General features: G+C 44.4%; 1 protein-coding gene across 3 annotated transcripts in view; it reads left to right on the forward strand.

Moving 5' to 3' along the window:
* Nucleotides 1-20666, forward strand: part of ERICH6B (glutamate rich 6B) — a 353852-nt gene that overhangs the window by 42152 nt on the left and 291034 nt on the right. For all 3 annotated transcript variants that reach the window (XM_029602897.1, XM_029602896.1, XM_029602895.1), the window contains one exon: nt 12078-12158. In XM_029602897.1, the coding sequence (XP_029458757.1) occupies nt 12078-12158 (81 nt within the window). The remainder of the gene's footprint in view (nt 1-12077; nt 12159-20666) is intronic.

Raw genomic sequence — 20666 nt, forward strand, 5'->3', positions numbered from 1 at the left:
TATTCCAGCTGTCCTGCTCTTGACCAATACTGAGAAAGCTTTTGATCAAGTGCACTGGACATATCTGTGGGTAGTATTACAGAAGGTGGGATTGGGGAATAATTATTGTAAGTCAATTAGACAGCTTTATAATGGTCCTACTGCAAGATTGAAAGTCAATAGAGGATACTCGGAGTCTTTTGTATTATTTCTTCGGCTTTTCGCTTTAGCTATGGAACCTTTTGCATCCAAAATAAGGGAGTCTCAGGTTCTTCAAGTCATTAGGATGAAAGCTAAGGAATATCATATATCATTATTTGCAGATGATGTTTTATTTATACTTTCTAACCCCATAGTTTCACTGGATACTCTTAAGCAAGAAATTGGCCGCTATGGTAAAGTTTCAGGCTTTAAAGTGAATCATACAAAGTCAGACATCTTAAATATTAGGGTCTCAAAGGAGGAGGCCGGGAGTCTTCGGAAATAATTCCCTTTTAAATGGGCTGCCCTCTCTATTAGATATTTGGGTATTAATCTCACAGTGGATAGACATAATTTATTAAGCCTAAATTATGGTCCACTGGTGAAAAGGATATATAAAGATTTGGAGCTGTGGACGAATGAGCCTATATCATTGGTTAGGTAGAGTGGCAGTGCCAAAAATTAATGTACTGGCTCATTTATCATACTTATTTCAGGCTCTTCCATTTGAGATTCAGACGTTTATGCTTAATCAGAGCCAGAAAAAATGTTTGAGTTTTATTTAGAGGCATTGGCTGCCAAATGTAAGTTGCATATATTTTACTGGCCAAAGGGGATGGGAAGTTTGTGAGTACCTCAGGTGGAGAAATATTCTGTGGCTTTCCAACTCCGCGCTTTTGGAGAGTGGCAGCAGAAGGGGAGTGTTAAACAATGGGTGGATATAGAACAATTGGCTCTGTATAATTGTCCTATTTGGGTTTATCCAGGGGTGGAGAGCAAATACAAGGTTCCTGGTGAGATTCATAACCCTTACGTTAGGCATATGTTAAAAATATGGGGTAGATATGCTCCATAGCTGGTATCGTGGGGGAAAATAACGCCATTTACACCTATCAGATATAATAGGGGTTTTGTGCTGGGGCTACTAGAGGGGGTGTTTCAGAAGTGGGAAAGGATGGCACTTAGGATTTGGGGGAAACTAATAGTGGATGGTTCTGTGGCAAGTTTTGCAGGTTTGAGAGATAAGTTTAAGTTGCCTAATGCTGATTTATTTGCTTATTTTCAAATAAGGCATTATATAAATCACAACATTGATAAGGAGATTTTGGGTAAACGAGCAACAGAGATGGAAGTGCTTTCTTCTAAACAAAATAGTCTTAAGGGAATGACATCCCAGGTGTATAGAATTCTGTTGCAAGAGCCCAAGGCTAAATTAAGACATGAAGTAGATTGGGAGAAGGATTTACATATTGATCTAGTTGTTGACGATTGGGAAAATATCTGTGAATTGGTGGTAAAATCATTCCTCTCTGTTCATTTGATGGAAAATGGATTGAAAATGTACTATAGATGGTACCTTACTCTGAACGGGTTAAAAAGGATATATAGTAAGGTATGTGCACATTGCTGGCGGGGATGTGGGGAGCTGGGCAGTAGGGGGACATATTTAGTTGGGATGCAAGGTGATAGCCTCATATGCCCTGGCTCAACTAAACGAACACCTTGAAAACAACAAGATTCTACATGATGCACAACATGGATTCAGAAAAAACCGCAGCACAGAAACTCTACTCGTCAACCTCTCGAATGATATACTAAGAGGACTCGACAACAAAACAAATCACCTCCTAATTCTTCTTGACCTTTCAGCGGCTTTTGATACCGTCGACCACAAAAGCCTTCTATCAAGTCTTGCCAACATCGGCCTCACAGGCTGTACCCTCAACTGGTTCTCCTCCTACCTTCAAAACAGATTCTTCAAGGTCTCACTGAACAACAACTCTTCGAACCCCCTTCCTCTTGAAACCGGTGTACCTCAAGGATCAGCTCTATCTGCAACCCTCTTCAATATATATCTTCTACCTTTATGCCACCTCATCTCCAGTCTCGGATTAACATACTACATATGTATGCCGACGACATCCAGTTCATCATCCCAATTACAAACACAATAGAAGACGCCCTCTCCACTGCAGCAAAACATCTAATACTAATCAGAAACATGCTGTACAAATTAAAGCTATGCTTGAACATGAATAAAACTGAATACATCCTCATAGGAAGAAACATCCCAGAACAAACCATCACTACACACTCCCTTACAATAGACAACATCAACATCCAGATAAAAAACAATACAAAGAACCTCGGAATATGGTTTGATAAAGACCTCAATTTTAAAAAGACCATCGCAACCAAAACCAAAGAGGGATTCTGCAAACTGCAAGTCCTGAAACATCTAAAACCACTCCTTCACCATCAGGAATTTCGGACTGTTCTACAATCGCTGATCTTCAACAGCCTCGATTACTGCAACGCGCTCTTACTAGGGATACCCAAATCTTCACTAAAACCACTCCAAGCTCTACAGAATGCCGCTGCCAGAATCCTAACAGGAAAGAAAAAATCAGATCACATCACCCCCGTTCTAAAAAGTCTTCACTGGCTCCCAATCGATCAGAGAATCGAATTCAAAACCCTTACTCTAGTACACAACGGCATACACAAAACGGAAAACAACTCACTTCACAGAATGATAAACCTACTCAAACCTCAACGTCTCACAAAATCCACCAACAAACTACTACTGGAAATACCAAACCTGCCTTCGGCTAAGCTCACGTGCACAAGAAACAGAGCTTTCTCAATCGCAGGACCTCACATCTGGAACTCCCTACCACAATACATAAGCACAATAACCGACAGCAAATCCTTCAAAAAAGAACTGAAAACCTGGTTATTCACAAAAACATTCAGAGACGGCATAGGCTAATCCCATAATACCATCTTCAACATCACCCATACAAGAGAGACACACCAAGAATCCATTACGCTCCCTCCTTCCCTTTTCCTCCCCTCTGCTCCTTTATGCTCCCCTCCTCTCCCTCTCCCCCATCCCTCCTTACCCCTTCCCCTGGCAAAGTTCCTCCCGCACCCCCTGACATATAATCTTGTACATAATAACATATGTTCTTTCCCAGTTTCCAATTTGTGCTAACAAAGTTTCCAATTTGAGCTAGCAATGTTCTCTCCCAGTTACCAACTTGTGCTAGCAAAGTCTCCAATTTGAGCTAGCAAAGCTAGCAAAGTTTCCAACTTGAGCTAGCAAAGCTAGCAAAGTTTCTATTCTGCTATTGACGCATCCCTGCTCAAATGTTTAAGTTCAATCACTGACTATTAGCCATTAGTTCGAGGTCACATTAACCTCTGTTTTCTCCTTTTACCGTTATATGTAACCTTTCTTTGTTCTTTTTTGACCGTTCTATGTAACAATTTGTTCTATTGTGAACCGGGGTGAAGGCAGGCTTATTGCTAAACCTCGGTATATAAAAAAACCTCAAATAAATAAATAAATAAATATTGGGGGGAATTTCAAAGTTTTATTAAGTTATTGATAGGAGGGAGGGTAGGTTGGGATCCCTTATTGTACTTTTTTAAAATGGACATAGAAAGAACTTCTCATGAGATGAACAAATTAACTTCTCAAATTCTTAATGCTGCAAGGTGTGCTATGGTGGCTAATTGGAGGAAAGCGGCAGCTCCATTAATGGAGCAAGTGCATAAGAGGCTGGAAGTGGTATATAGGATGGAACATCTTACCGCTATCAGGAAGAATAAAATGAAGGTATTTGGGGGCCATATGGGGACCCTATAGGAAATGACGGACCTAACAGGGGAAGGGTGGGGGGATGGGAAGGACTAGGGAAGGGAAAACTGGTCTGATCTGGGAATTTTTTAATTGCTGGATGTTAGAAGGTAGGAGATGTAGGGTAATTCTTGATGTTCTTTGTTGATAACTATTGGCTTTGACTATGAATGGTGTGTTATATGTTTTTTCAATAAAATATACATTTAAAAAAATGTTTTTATTATGAGATTTTCCCTTTACGGCCAACTTATTTTCAAATTCTCTTTTAGCCTGTTTTACATTTAATTTACCAATGCTTATGCTTTTTCCTATTTTCTTCAGATGGATCCTTCTTCCAGTTTTTGAAGGAAGATCTTTTAGCTAAAATAGCCTCTTTCACCTCACCTTTTAACCATACCGGAAATCGTTTGGCCTTTTTTCCACCTTTCTTAATGCATGGAATACATCTCGATTGCACTTCTAAGATGGTATTTTTTTTAACAATTTCCACGCCTGTTGTACACTCATAAACTTTGCAACTTTACCTTTCAGTTTTTTTCTAACTATTTTTCTCATTTTATCAAAGCTTCCCTTTTGAAAGTTTAGTGCTAGAGTCGTGGATTTTCTTATTGTCACCCTTTTAGTCATTCAAATTTGATCATGTTATGATCATTATTGCCAAGTGGCCTCACCACCATTACCTTTCTCACCAAATCCTGTGATCCACTAAACATTAGATCTAAAATATCTCCCTCTCTTGTTGGTTCCTGAACCAATTGATCTATAAAGCTGTCATTTATTTATTTTAACATTTTTATAGACGATATTCGTTGGGAACATCACATCGGTTTACACAGAACATGAATGTAGTGAAAAAGGCTTTACAGGGAACTGAAATTTAAACAAGTTAGAATTAAATTTAAAACAGTGACTGTGGAATAGAATGACTGAATATTTACAGTATAAACAGTGTCAAATATTTACAGTAACAGGCCGATACAGTAAAGTTCGCAGGTGATTCAGTAAACTAAAATATTTAAATTAGGGCCGGCAGTAAAAAGAGGCGCTAGGGACACTAGCGCGTTCCTAGCGCCTCTTTTTGGATGGGAGCAGCGGCTGTCAGTGAGTTTGACAGCCGATGCTCAATTTTGCCAGCATCGGTTCTCGAGCCTGCTGACAGCCACGGGTTCGGAAATCGGACGCCGGCAAAATTGAGCGTCCGGTTTTGAACCCGCGGGTCAATTTCACATGGTTTTTTTTGTTTTTGTTTTTAACTTTTCTTTTACTTTCGGGACCTCCGACTTAATATCACCATGATATTAAGTCGGAGGGTGCACAGAAAAGCAGTTTTTACTGCTTTTCTGTGCACTTTCCCGGTGCCGGCAGAAATTAGCGCCTACCTTTGGGTAGGCGCTAATTTCTGAAAGTAAAATGTGTGGCTTGGCTGAATAAGGGGTAAAGCTAGTGTGTCCAAAATGCATGTCCAATCGCAGGTTAACAGTGCGCTCTGCCCGAGCGCATTGTACTGTATTGGCCTGTAAGATAGGTATAGCAATGGATGGGGAGGTATTTCTGAGGAGGGAGTTAGATTTGGAAGATTTAGGTTTGGAGGAGAGGTGTATTGAAATGGGTCAGGGGAGATCAAAGTGTGATATGAAGAGGCATTTGTTCAAAAGGTTAATGTAGAGCAAGGTATGGGAATTTACGAAGGTCGGGGATGGGGGGGGAGGGAAGGCGAGACAGGTTTAGGATGTAATGCTTAAAGGGGGATTAGTGAGAGGAATTAAGGAATATGCCTGCTTGAATAGCCAGGTCTTTAGTTTCTGTTTAAATTTTTTTAGGCAGAGTTCTTGGTGTAGGTTGGCGGGCATGGTATTCCATAGTGCAGGACCGGCAATAGAAAGTGCATGATCTTTGTTGGTAGAGAGGTTAGTGAGTTTCGGTGATGGGGTGTGTAGAGTTGCCAGATATTGATTTCTCAAGGGTCTAGTGGAGTTGCGAAATAGTAGGGAGTCATTGAACCATTGCATATTTTGGTTGTGTAGGGATTTATGTATTAAGGTGAGGGTCTTGTATAGGATCCTGGATGAGACTGGAAGCCAGTGTAGTTCCTTGAGGACGGGGGAGATATGTTCGCTTTTGCGGGTACTTGTGAGAATGCGGGCAGCAGCATTTTGTAGCATTTGGAGGGGGTGGGTTGTGTTTTTGGGTAGGCCTATGAGGAGGGCATTACAGTAATCAATTTTCGAAAAGATGGTGGATTGGAGTACTGTCTGGAAATCGTTGAGGTGTAGAAGGGGGTTTTAATTTTTTTAGGCTGTGAAGTTTGAAATAGCAATCTTTTAGTGTGGAGTTAATAAATTTGTTTTAGATTAATTTGGTTGTCTAGTGTAACGCCTAGATCGCGTACATGTTGTGAAAAGGAAATTGTAGATGGGGGTGTGTAGAGGGGATAGAGATTGATAGTGACGTTTTGTGGGGAAATGGTCATGAGTTCTGTTTTAGCTGTGTTGAGGGCAAGGTTGACGTTAGTGAGTAGGATGTTGATCGAGAAGAGAGCAGTTTCCCATTTATTAATGGCTTTGGGTAGGGTGTCAGTCACAAGTATGAGGATGTTGCGGAGCGCTCGGAGAGCGATCCCACTTCCTGAGAGAGGTGTGTCCTTGGGCCGCGGCTCGACCCCAGAGGATTCCGAAGAGGGCCGCGGGAGGCGTGGCATGCCCGAGCATGGGTAGGACGGAAGCAAGACTGGAGTGATGACCAGGCGACAGGCCCTCCTCCGGACCTGCACGCTTCGGAAGACCCAACAACGCAATGTTGGTCTTGTGAACAGTCCTCCGACCGTTCCCAGCCCTTTCGGACCTGCCGCAGGGTACGGCACGAAGCGGCAGGCCAGACGGAGGCCAGGACAGCGAAGACTGGAACATAGATTCAGACGAGACTCAGAAGCAGGGTACTGGAAGTCTAGACGTAGACTCAGAAGCAGGGTACTGGGAGTGCAGACATAGACTCAGAAGCAAGGTACTGGACGTGCTGACGTAGACTCAGAAGCAAGGTACTGGAAGTGCAGACGAAGACTCAGAGACAAGATACTGGGCGTGCTGACGTAGACTCAGAAGCAAGGTACTGGACGTGCTGACGTAGACTCAGGAGCGAGGTACTGAAGGTGCAGAGGTAGATTCAGAAGCGAGGTACTGAAGATGCAGAGGTAGGTTCAGAAGTGAGGTACTGAAGATACAGAGGTAGGTTCAGAAGCGAGGTACTGAAGGTGCAGAGGTAGACTCAGGAACAAGGGCTGAAGGAAGACATGGGCACTGTCCCTCAGGGCACCCCGCTCAGACCACTCCTGGGACTGAGTCAAGGGCCACCCTGTCCCACGCGTCCCCAACACTGCCTTGGAGGGCAGATCACGGACCACGCTGAGAACAGGAGAATGCAGGAGAGATCCAGGCGAAGCGAACTCCGATGCTGGGATACTGACATCCGAAGCCCCGTCGGCTGGCAGGAAGGGGAGCTCCAAAGCACAGGGACGAATCCCACCTGTTGGCCACTCCAGGGCCCAACAGGCCAGAAGGCTCAGGAGCCAGACGAAGACAAAGGGCAGAACATCTGGGACTGGATTAGGAACTGGATCAGGCACCGACATCAAGGCAACAGGGAAGAAGCAGGTTGCTGCACACCGGCAGCCAAAGCAGGATTGCTGCACACCGGCAGCCAAGGTAGGATTGCTGCGCACCGGCAGCCAAGGTAGGATTGCTGCACACCGGCAGCCAAGGCAGGTAACAGGGTCAGGAAAAAGGACTTCTCAGAGACTTAGGAACGAGGTACATGGCTTGCATCACGGATGGCCCTAATCAGTCCGCCCCGAGGACTGGTCACGGACCACGGCGTGGCTTGCCGCGAGGTACCAGGACATTGGAAGACACAGGATCAAGGTGCTAGCTTTCAAGAGATTCAAGAGCAAGGTACTTAGCTTTCAGGCGAGTTTCAGGATCAAGGTACAAGGCTTGTATTATCTGGGCTGGACCATGGATACCGGATTAGAAATCAGACCTCAAGGCAGGAACAGGAACAAGCAAACATCAGGACTGGAACAACTGGAAACATCAGGACTGGAACAACTGGACACATCAGGACTGGAACAACTGGACAAGAAGCTCCGACAGAGAACATGGAACACTGGACCTTGCAGAAGGCTGGAACACAAGGCAGCTCCTGGAACGAGGATCTCAGGAGTGACCAACTCCTTGCAAAGGCAAAGACAGACTGAACGCTGAGCCCTTTAGTAGCGCTGAGGTGGACAACGCCCAGGGAGGGGTCAGCAGGGGCCACACCTGGCTGACCCTTGAAGAGGAGCAGAGAGGCGCGCGCCCATGCCTAAGGAAGCTGGAGAGCTGGTGCTGGAAGCTGGTGGCGTCCTCAGCCACGTGGAGGACCCATGGAAGCCAGGCAAGCATGGGGGCAGCCCTGCCCTGAAGCTGGAGAAGTGGCAGGCTGCTGGAGCGGCTTCCAGCCGCAAAGTCAGAAGCAGGAGAGAAGGTAAGGCTGGCTGCAGGGGCTGAGTAGGCTGCAGGCACCGGCAGGGACGGCCTCCCTGCCGGGCGAGGACCCGGACTGCAGCACGGGCACCGGCAGGGACGCCCTCCCTGCCGGCTGAGGACCCCGGGAAGGCAGAGGCACGTCGGGGAGAGCCCGGAAGGACAGCGGAGTTCCCGTCCGCGAGGGAGAGCTCGCGGTGGGTCGGCCCTGCTGCACGGAGAAGAAGGCAGCCGGGGAGGAGCCCGGACACCGCGGAGAGACCGCGGCAGTGGCAGCAGCGTCGGCGGCTCGGCTAGCCGCGTGAAGGTGAAGGCCTGCCCGCGCTCCTCGCGGGCAGGATCGTAACAGAGGATTTGTACGTCATCTGCATATATAAAGTGAGGAAGACCGAGTTCAGAGAGGAGGTGACAGAGGGGTAGTAGGTAAATGTTGAATAAGGTGGATGACAAAGAGGAGCCTTGCGGGACAGCTCGTGTCAGGTTGATTGCTTTGGACTCACTGTTCCCTATTTTAACTTTGTATTGCCTGTTGTTAAGGTAAGATTTGAACCAGTGAAGAGGGACTCCTGATATACCAATTTCACTGAGGCGTTCGATTAAAATGTTATGGCTGATGGTGTCAAATGTGGAGGATATGTCTAGTAGGACCAAGATATAGGAGTGGCCTTTGTCCAGGCTTTTAAGGAGGTAATCTGTTAGGGAAAGAAGGAGGGTTTCAGTGCTGTGATATTTATGGAATCCGTATTGGGATGGAAATAGAATATGATGTTTGTCAAGGTAGTTGGTTAGTTGCCGATTAACTGTTTTTTCTAGGATTTTTGCAATGAAGGGAAGGTTAGAGATCAGGCGATAATTGGCAGGATCAGCAGGGTCAAGTTTGGGTTTCTTTAATATGGGTTTAGCTACTGCTTGTTTAAGAGAGTTTGGGACTGTGCCAAGTGTGATAGATCTGGAAAGAAATACGAAGAGTGAGGTTATCAAATTTGTGGATGATACAAAATTATTCAGAGTAGTTAAATCACAAGCGGATTGTGATACATTACAGGAGGATCGTGCAAGACTGGAAGATTGGGCATCCAAATGGCAGATGAAATTTAATGTGGACAAGTGCAAGGTGTTGCATATAGGGAAAAATAACCCTTGCTGTAGTTACACGATGTTAGGTTCCATATTAGGAACTACCACCCAGGAAAAATATCTAGGCATCATAGTGGATAATACTTTAAAATCGTCGGCTCAGTGTGCTGCAGCAGTCAAAAAAGCAAACAGAATGTTAGGAATTATTAGGAAGGGAATGGTTAATAGAACGGAAAATGTCATAATGCCTCTATATCGCTCCATGGTGAAACCGCACCTTGAATACTGTGTACAATTCTGGTCGCCGCATCTCAAAAAAGATATAGTTGCAATGGAGAAGGTACAAAGAAGGGCAACCAAAATGATAAAGGGGATGGAACAGCTCCCCTATGAGGAAAGGCTGAAGAGGTTAGGGCTGTTCAGCTTGGAGAAGAGACTGCTGAGAGGGGATATGATAGAGGTCTTTAAGATCATGAGAAGTCTTGAACGAGCAGATATGAATCGGTTAGGTGGTTTAGCTAACAATGAGTTTCTACTTAATTAAATGATTTCAGTCTTTTTAGGGTTTAATGTTAGTTTAAGATGTGATAGTTCCTGCTGTATTGCTTTCATATAGGTTGAAATTGTTGATACTGTATTTTCAAATGATTTGGAGAATGGGATGTAAAATTGAATGTCATCAACATACAGGAAGAATGTGATTCCTAAATCCTCAGGTAATTTGCACAGTGGGAGCATATAGATATTAAATAGTGTTGCCGAGAGTGATGAGCCTTTAGGGACACCTGTATCAATATTGAAAGTATCAGATATGTGATTGCCCAGTTTGACTTGGAATGTTCTTTTAGATAGAAAGGAGGAGAACCCTTTGAGAACACTACCTTTGATCCCGGTGTTGCTGAACTGATGGCACAAGAGGGTATGGTCCACAGGGTTGAAGGTGGCTGTTAAATCAATTAGCACATGAAGATAAGATTCATCCGATTCAAATCCTCGAACAACAGAGTCCGTTAATGAGAGGAGTGGTGTATCAGTTGAACGATGTTTCCTAAATCTGAATTGATTTGGGAAGAGAATATCTTGGTCTTCAAGTGATTTACAAGTTGGGTTAATACTGCTTTTTCAAGTTTTTTTTTATAGAAAAAACAAATTGGATATTGGACGATAGTTGCCCCAATCGTCGATTCTACCAGTTTTATTTTTAGGAATCTGCTTTATCACAGCTTGAATTAATCCATGTGGTACAATACTTTCTGATAGAAAATGATTAAATAAGGTTGTGATTGTCAAAGTGGCGTACTTGTTTCAAGGAACTGGCTGGAATTGGGTCACGTAGGTGAGCAGCAGGCTTAATTTTAGCAATGATTTGACTGATTTCAAATTTAGTTACTCTGTCGCACGTAGACCACTTAACCAGGCCATGTGAATCTTCAGGTGCTCTTGTGGGTGAACAGATAGGGAATTGAGTTTTTAACTTAATAAGGATGTTGCATATTCATTGCAAGTGGTCTTTGAGAAGTTAGAGTTTCTCGAGATGGAAGATGATGGGTCATTAATTAGATGTTTAACAACATCAAAGAGTTATTTAGAATTAAATATTACTCCGTGAATCTGGTTTCACAGTAATTGCTTTGTTGGTTAGTGAGCAGGAATTTGGTAGAAGAGATTTATATTTTCCTAGGGATTCAGAAGATGGGCGTTTCCGCCATTGTTTCTCTAGTTTTCTGAGGATCTGTTTAGTGTGTCTTAAATCACCATTGTACCAGGGATTTTTATGTTTAGAGGTGTTCCTTTCTTTGTTACTATTTTTCGTGTGGCAGGACTGAGTTTTCAGCTAAGTCATTGACAATCTGATCCCAGGAATCAAATGCCGAGTAGGCATTGGATTGATGTAGTTCTAAGATCTTATTTTCTATTGATTCTGCAAGTACCTCCGTGTCTTTTTCCTGAAGATAAAAGTATGGTTATTATCTATAATTTTATGAGTTGGGTTGAGGAAGGTTATTTCCACGTTTATTAATTGATGATCAGACCATGGCAAACTGGTGTGAGAAGTATTGATTTGACAGTTACTGGTATTGGCAAATATTAGGTCTAGAATATGTCCTGCTTTATGAGTGGCTTTGGAAATAAATTGGGGACTATCCCAAAGCTTCCAGTGACTCTAGAAACATTTCACAGGCCGCAGTTTTCAGTGTTTAATCAACATGAAAGTTAAAAGTCTCCTATCATTAACATGGAATCAGGTGATAGAAACAGCTTAGCGAATAATTCAGTCAGTGGTGAGCAGTACTTACAGTAGAAGGTAAATATTTACTTAGTTGAAACTGAACAAGGTGATGATCTCACCTTATTCGCAGATCACAAATGAACCCCTGAAAAGCAACTTTTGAGTCATGCAGGGTGCATCAATAAATGTGATTTGAATTACATAGTCATTACCTTTAAGCAAAACAAAGCTGCTGCATTTTTGTATCAACGACACTCACGTCTCATGGTTATTTATTTTTAAAATACAATATTAGAATCATTGGTCTGTCACTGGATTTAAATTTTCTTTCATATCCTGAGCAAACAGCAGTATTAGATTACCTTGTTGACCCTCAGTAAATGTGTTTGTTATTAACATAGAATATTGATATTTTTTGTTGCAGCGGAAGCAGCCAAAAAACAAAGAGAGCAACTTAAAAAATATGCCCAAATGGAGGACAAATCCAAAGAGGGAAAAAGTCGAGGTAAGTGATAGTTAAAGAAGGATGAATGAGTCCCAGAAGACAGGTTTAGCTCCTCAGAAGAGCACTTAATAAAAATATTTTTTTTTATTTTTAGTCCTTCTTTAGAAATGATGCTTAAGGATACTTACTGCACTATTAAAATTCAGGCATAACAATTCCCTGGCCAAAAGAGCTTACTATCTAAGTGGGTACAAGCCTTTAAAACTTTCCAAATCCGTATACGTGTATGTATGCAAAAGCTGTTTTGGTTATTCACAATTTCTTAATTAAAATACTCTCAAAAATACTTATGGGAAATTGTATCAGAAAGCAATGTGCTCTTACAGTCGTCTGGCTCTTGCTCTCAAAGGGCTGCAATCAGTTTCGTGTATATGGCACTCACAGTCACCTCATTTACTCTTTCCCAATGATCATAATTTTTTTCAACTTTTATAAAAAACTTCAATCATCCCACTTGTGTTACCAAAATTAAAACCTCAGTTGTGCTTGTTGCTCCTTATCTTAGTTAGTGCCCGACACCAATGTGCTCCAAATTTTCTTTTTCTTTCACTCATTATTTCATCCTATCTCTCGATGCCACTTTTTCCGCACCAAATTCACACTCACTGGCGCTTCACTCGCTGTTTACTTATGGTGCTGTCTGCCGCTGTGTACACGCTGTTATACCTCCCAACATTGGCAATGTTTCGGCGGTTGTTCCCGCCTTCTTCAGGGGAATCTCCTATCATGTAGGACACATTAAACTCATTGCTCACAAGTAATAACAATTTAAACATTTCTTTTCTTCAGTCTCATAGCACTGCCACTCATACAACCAGACTTACTTTCAGTTTTTCGGCCGTACCCGGCTCCTTCCCACAGCCCACTGATTCAAAGATGGCGCCTCTAGTTGAAACAATCCCCTCCGGAAACTAGTCCTTTTAAACAAGTCCCACTCCTTCACTGCAAACCAATCAGCTTCCTGTTAAGTATACCGACCAATCAACTTCTTTATTCAAGCCTTTATTCAAGCCTTCTTTATTCATGCCTCACAGAGCACAAAAGTGGTCTAAAGTGTTTAAAAATGGAAGCACCCTTAGTGCAACACTGCACAGAAAAGGGTCATACCTTTGAGGAGCTCAAATGTACAGTGTTTGAAGTTTTAAAGAAGGATCAACGAGGGGATAACGCTAACTTAAGGTTGTTACAGAAAGAACAGAAGTGGATTTTTAAATTGAGGTCTGTCCAGCCTGAAGGCTTGAATAAAGATTGGTTTGCAGTGAAGGAGTGGGACTTGTTTAAAAGGACTAGTTTCCGGAGGGGAGTGTTTCAACTAGAGGCGCCATCTTTGAATCAGTGGGCTGTGGGAAGGAGCCGGGTACGGCTGAAAAACTGAAAGTAAGTCTGGTTGTATGAGTGGCAGTACTATGAGATTGAAGAAAAGAAATGTTTAAATTGTTATTACTTGTGAGCAATGAGTTCAATGTGTCTTACATGATAGGAGATTCCCCTGAAGAAGGCGGGAACAACCGCCGAAACATTGCCAATGTTGGGAGGTATAACAGCATGTACACAGCGGCAGACAGCACCATAAGTAAACAGTGAGTGAAGCGCCAGTGAGTGAATTTGGTGCGGAAAAAGTGGCATCGAGAGATAGGATGAAATAATGAGTGAAAGAAAAAGAAAATTTGGAGCACATTGGTGTCGGGCACTAACTAAGATAAGGAGCAACAATCACAACTGTGGTTTTAATTTTGGTAACACAAGTGGGATGATTTAAGTTTTTAAAAAAATTGAAAAAAAATTATGATCATTGGGAAAGAGTAAATGAGGTGACTGTGAGTGCCACATACACGAAACTGGTTGCAGCCCTTTGTGGGCAAGAGCCAGACGACTGTAAGAGCACATTGCTTTCTGATACAATTTCCCATAAGTATTTTTGAGAGTATTTTAATTAAGAAAGTTTGAATGAGAGGTTCCTCTGAAATTGTGGTTAGTTAGCTGTAGATTTACATTGAGAGGATTCATAAGCCTAAGGAATACATTAGTTTGAAAGCTCTTTTGGTGCCATAAACATACTATTTGTCTTTTTGAAAAATTAAAAAAATGGGGAAATGAAGAAAAGTAGATGGAAACTTGTACTTGAAATGTCTCTATCAATTAGGCCACCCTTCCAGTCAATCATTGTCTGGACCAGTTAGGGTTCTGCGTTGCGTTGTGAGGCGCTCTTGTGTATTAATGCTGATTAGAAGTGCTGAGCTTACAGTTATATCAGCAGTGGAGCACCAAGCAGTGACTGGTGTGCAAACATTTTACCATGGAATTAGAACTGTGCAGATTTCAGCTTGATTCGAGTTTGACAGGAAATTTGAGTTTTCATCAGATGTGCTTGAGAAATTGTTCTGTTTTGCCCCCTACCCCCCTTGTGGTTGTGGGGAAAAATCCAGCAGAAATTTTGTCTTTCTCTACTAGTGTCACTGATTTTTTTCCCCACATCTCTGCTGCCCTTCTTCTCTTCCTCTCTTCTGATCCCTGTTGCTACCACCATTTTTCCCTCCCTTTGCTGCCTCTTTCTCCTCCTTTACTCCAGCTGGCACCATACTGACCACCTCCATTCACTGCAGCTGCTTTTCTGACCCGATCTGACCTCATTGGTGCTCAGTTGCTGCCGTTTGGGCACAACTGTGTCATCCCCTCGGATGAAGAGGAAAGCGATAGAGCATTTATAGAGATAGAGGTATATCCGGCCAACTTATCTAGTTGCTCAGTGGCTGAATATAGACCCCCTGTTCAATGCCGCTCCCCCCAAGGGGAGGAGTTATCAATCTGTTATCAATCTGCTGCTAGGAGTAGCAATCTGTTAGAAGTCCACTAGAGCGTTAGCAATCTGTTATGGATCACCCTGCCAAAGGGGAAGAGCTAACAGTTTGTAATACTCCGTAGGCGGAGTTAATGATCTGTGGTGGGTTGGCTTCCCACAGAGTGGCAGTCTGTATAATACCGCTCTAGTAGTGTAAGGAATGAACACTTAATGTAAATTGGCAAATCCCTGGGCCGATGGCAGATGACAGCGCCCCCAGGAGGATATCCTGAGAGGGACCACCGGCTAGGCTGGGGTATGGAGATAAACACAGATAGTTCTTTATTAGACAGGAAGTAGAACCACCAGAGGTGGCATTAGTGAGCTGTTGTGCCCGGCAAGGCTGAAGTCTCTCAGATACTGGAATTGCAGTCTCTGGGTTGCTGAGCTGTAGAGAGAGACTATAGGTAGTGAGTAGACAGGGTATGCTGGATACATAACCAGTAGAAAATGATACACTCACAATTGTAGATATCTGTAATGGCTTCTATGCAGCAGAGAGTCTTCAGTATATTCAGGAACAGGAGCCGTAGGCGAGTACTGGTTCCTATATGCAGTCTGGAATGAGAACTCACAATATCTGTGTATGAGATGGCTTCTGGAATAGAAGAGTCTGTGAAGGGTTTTAGGAACATGGGCCCTCGTGGTGCGAGTACCGGTTCCTATCTGCAATCTGCAATAACGACTCACGATCTCCGTACCTGCGATAACGTCTTAGACAGAAGAGAATCTTCGGAGATTAGGAACATAGGCCCTTGTGCTAAACTCATGATACTCAGAAAACTTAAACCATTACTAACTCTGCCAAACTTCCGTACTGTACTTCAATCGCTGATATTTGCAAGCACAGACTATTGTAATGCCTTACTACTTGGCCTACTCTACACTACAGTCAGACCACTGCAAATTTTACAAAATGCTGCAGCTCGAATTCTCACTGGAAAAAGCAAAAGAGATCACATAACAGATTCACTTGCCTCCCTACATTGGCTACCCATAAAACAAAGAATACAGTTCAAAGCACTGTGCTTAATACACAAACTTATCCATGACGAAAAAGCAGAGTGGCTGAACACAGCACTTAGAGTACACGTCCCACACAGAAATTTAAGATCAGCAAACAGAGCACTTTTAACCATTCCATCTGTGAAAACAGCAAGACTTACCCAAGTTAGAGAACGTGCACTATCTCTAGCCGGCCCCGCATTATGGAGCTCCATGCCCCTTGACATAAGACTTCAGAGTAATCATAAACTTTTCAAAACACAACTGAAAACCTGGCTTTTCAATCAAGCTTTCAAGAAAGAGAATGACACAGGCAATTAAATAAGGATAAGTGGCATAGAGCACACAGCGCTTAATTACCTAATTTTAACTGTAACCAACCATCAGGATGAATTGCTTCCAAACTCAATTCCCCATGTGAATTTCTTTAAATGTAAATGCCTTATCATATACCATATTATTCATAATATTATTTGTTACCGAATATTAATGGCACCACCTATGTAAATTATGATCCACTATTTTCTTTGATACAGGTGCCCTATTGTAAACCGTTATGATGGTAAATAACTTAATGGCGGTATATAAAAACTCTTAAATAAATAAATAAATACCAATTCCTATCTGTAATAGAACTCACAGTGTTCACGTCTGCGATCGCTTCCAGGTAGTAAGGAGTCTTCTGAGCATTCAGGGACGTAGGCCCTCGAGGAGCGAGTACCGGATCCCGTCTTAGCAATCTGAAATCAAGAAGAGAGAGCGGGGCCCCCGAGGAGCGGGTACCCCTGGGTAAGTTTGTGGAGGCAGAGCAGCGGAGAAAGAATTCCCCTTGCTAACTCGATTCATAGTTGCAAGCAAAGACCTTTTAAGTTGGAAATGGATGACGTCACTACGGGGAGACGCCCCCAAAATTTGTGCCCTTGCCGGTACAAACTCTGGAGCACGCGCGCTCCCTTACGTTAGCAGGAACATGGCAGATCCGCAGCGTCAGGCCAGCCCGGGGATTCCAGGGAGAAGCGGCGAGGAGAAGCCACGGCAGCATCTGTCTGTCAGACCCCAAGGAAGTCGCCACAAAGGTAGAGAGGGTGGAGCGAGGGTGAGAACAGGCATGAACGCAACACCCCCTAATGTGGAACCTTGCATTGTGTAGCTATAATTTAGGTTGCTCTTCCTTAAGTGCTTCACTTTGCACTTGTCCATGTTAATTTTCATCTACTATTTGCATGCCCAGTCTCCCAGTCTTGCAAGGTCCTCTTGTGATTTAACACTTTGATAATTTTTGTCATCTTCAAAATTGATGAGCTTACTCGTTACCATTTCCAGGTAATTTATAAATATGTTTAAAAGCAATGGGCCCAGAACAGATCCCTGGGGCACTCAACTATTCACCTTTCTCCATTGATAAAATTGACCATTTGGCCCTATTCTCTGTTTTCTTTTAACCAGTTCCCAATACACAATAGTATATTACCGCCTATTCCATGGCATTTTAGTTTCCTCAGAAGTCGCTCATGAGGGATTTTGTCAGATGCTTTCTGGAATGCAGATACTCTACATCACCTGACTTATCTTTATCCAGTCGTTTATTTACGCCTTCAAAAAAAATGTAGCAGATTTGTGAGGCAAGATTTGTATTGGCAGAGCAAAATCCCTCAAACACTGACTTTCCCAAAGTCAGGGCTGAGGAGAGATTGAGACTCTTATAGAAGTGAGATATTTGATGATATGCCATGAATTCAAGAGCGAATAGGTTGTAATCTCTACACAGAGATGCAAAAGGTATTAAATTGGTCCCTCCCCATAAGTGCTCCAGTCTTGTGATACCACTATCCTTCCATGCTGAGAATGCCCTAAGAGAGTGGCTGGGGATAAAATATTGATTATGGAATAAATTGGTGAGATAGTAATAGTCCTTTTTACCCACTATTTTCCCCTTCCATCTATCCCATACTTGCATAGTAGCTCTTTTGGTTGGCAACATATCTGGGCACTCCCTCCAAGTTTTCTTTGGCTGCCATGGAATAGCCGTTAATGGCATACCCAACAAGTAAAATTGTTCCATGTGGGCCCAATGTTTAGTATCTCTGAAGTCATGCCAAACTACAAGAGCCCTCAGTTGGGAGGCCACAAAATACCAATGAAAGTTCGGGACCACAAGCCCACCCTCTAGTTTAGTTTGGTATAACACAAGTCTACTAACCCGGGGTGGCCTACACTTCCAAATAAAGCTAAAGATTTTCCATTGCCAACGCTGAAGTGTTTTATTCAGAATGGCTATCGGAAGTGATTGAAATAAGTAAAGTAATTTTGGAAGTGCATTTATTTTATTAGTGGCTATTTGCCCCAACCATGACAAAGGAAGTCAGTCCCAAATATCTAAATCCCTAAATATTTTTTGTATCAAGGGCTGGTAATTCAATGTAAATAAATCTTTGGGGTGGCCCGGTAGCTGAATACCCAGGTATTTAATTTTTTGAGCGGCCCATCTAAATGGATGAGCACGGTGCTATGTTTCCACTGTGGTCTGGGAACAGGTAATGTTAAGAATTTCGGATTTGTCCCAATTTACTTTAAATCCTGACGATTCGCTAAAGGTCTGCAATTCCTGTTCTATTCCCAGTAGTGAAGCTGTTACGCGCGTGGACCCTTGGGCCGGTCGGAACAGGGGATGGAGCGCTGTGGAGGGCCACAGCAAGCGTCCCGACCAGGAGGCGGCTCGACGGACTTGAGGAAGGCTTGGGTACTGGAACAAGGTGGAGTCCTATGCGACCAAGGACTCGGCAATGGGGAGGAGGACGGACGACGTTGGGCCCTGTAGACTGAGGAGTCTTCACCCTGGAGACCGGTACTCCCCCGAGAGGAGCCCATAGGAGTCCGGCCGCTGGGACTTTTGGAGATTCACCCTGGAAGCCAGAGCCCCCCCAGGAGGAGCCCGTAGGGGCCCGGCCGCTGGGACTTAGGCGAATCTTCGGGGCCGATGAACACCAGGAACCAAGGAACAACGAAGGTCTGAGACGGGGTCCAAGGACGAAGCCAAGTTGAAAGCCAGAAGTCAGAGGGGTAGCCAAGCCAGGAGGAAAGACGAGGCGGAGTCATGGACGGAGCTGGGTCAGAGCCAGAAGTCAGAAGTAGATGCCAGAACCAAGGGATGAGGCGAAAAGCGGAGTCGTGGACGGAAGCAGGTCAGAACCAGAAGTCAGAAGTAGATGCCAAAGCCAAGGGATGAGACGAAGGACGAGTCAGGAGCCAAGCCAGGTCGAAGGTGAAGAGCAAGCAGGGAACGCAGCAACTAGTAGTCAGGAAACCTGAGGAACCTCGTTGCAAGGCAAGGGAAGGCTCCAACTGCAGGGCTTAAATAGCCCTGCAGCGTCTGATGTCATCTGCAGGCAGATTGGAGTTTTCCTGCGCTGACCCCTTTAAATCTGGTGCCCTAGCACGTGCGCGCGGCTAGGGGGCGGGGCCAGCCGCGGGAGGATGCCGGCTGCTCCTCCGGAGCAGGAGCGCCGCATCTGAGGCCTGTGCAGGCCCAACGGAGCTGGAGGCGGCCCGAACCCGGCTTGGGGATGAGTGGCGGTCCCGGGGCCGACCCGGGATCGCAACAGTACCCCTCCCCCTACGCCCCCTCCCCGGGGGTTTTGGCTTGTCTGGGTGAGCCAAATGGAACTGGCGGAGGAGGCCCTTATCCAGGATATGCGAGGAGGGTTCCCAGGAATTTTCTTCGGGACCGTAGCCTTCCCAGGAGAGAAGGTATTCCCAACGATGGCGGTGTAAACGAACGTCCAAAATCTCTTTCACCGTATACGTGTTCCCTTGGTCAGCGGAGGTGACAGTGGATTCCGGGGGCAGGGTCTGGAATCGGAAAAGAACCACTGGCTTGAGCAGGGAGACGTGGAAGACATCATGTATTTTAAGAGTGGAGGGCAAGCGTAACCTGTAGGATACTGCCCCAATACGTTCGGCCACAGTGAAGGGGCCAATATAGCGGGGTGCCAGCCTCATGGAAGGAGTGCGCAGCTGAATATTGTTGGTACTCAACCATACCTTAGTCCTGGGTAAGAAAACTGGAGCAGGTCGCCGGGTCCTATCCGCATACTCCTTAAACTGGGCTGACGTCCGACGAAGTTTCTCCTGAGTGGAGTGCCAGAGGTGATGTAGTTGGCGGGCAGTTAGTTGCGCTGCCGGGGACGAGACTGTTAACGGCAAAGGCAAGGGAGCCTTGGGGATCTTCCCATAGACCATTTGGAATGGAGACTGTAGAGTGGCAGAGTGTTTGTGGCGGTTGTAGGAGAACTCTGCCCAGGGTAAGAGGGCGACCCAGTTATTTTGCAGGTCTCCGACAAAGGCTCGGAGGAAGGCCTTCAGAGTTTGGTTGGTGCGTTCGACTTGCCCATTGCTCTGGGGGTGAAAAGCGGTGGTCAAATCCAGTTGTACCCCAAATTGTTTACAAAGAGCCCTCCAGTACTTCGCCGTAAATTGAGGACCCCTGTCGGAAGTAATGTGCAATGGCAACCCATGTAGTCGGAAGATATGCTGGGTAAATAGTTCGGCCAGTTCAGGGGCTGTGGGTAGTTTCGCGAGAGGCACGAAGTGTGCCATTTTTGAGAACCGGTCGACCGTGACCAGGATTACGGTCTTTCCCTCCGAGGGGGGTAACTCCACAATAA

Source organism: Rhinatrema bivittatum, chromosome 5 (assembly GCF_901001135.1).
Source record: "Rhinatrema bivittatum chromosome 5, aRhiBiv1.1, whole genome shotgun sequence".
NCBI lineage: Eukaryota > Metazoa > Chordata > Amphibia > Gymnophiona > Rhinatrematidae > Rhinatrema > Rhinatrema bivittatum.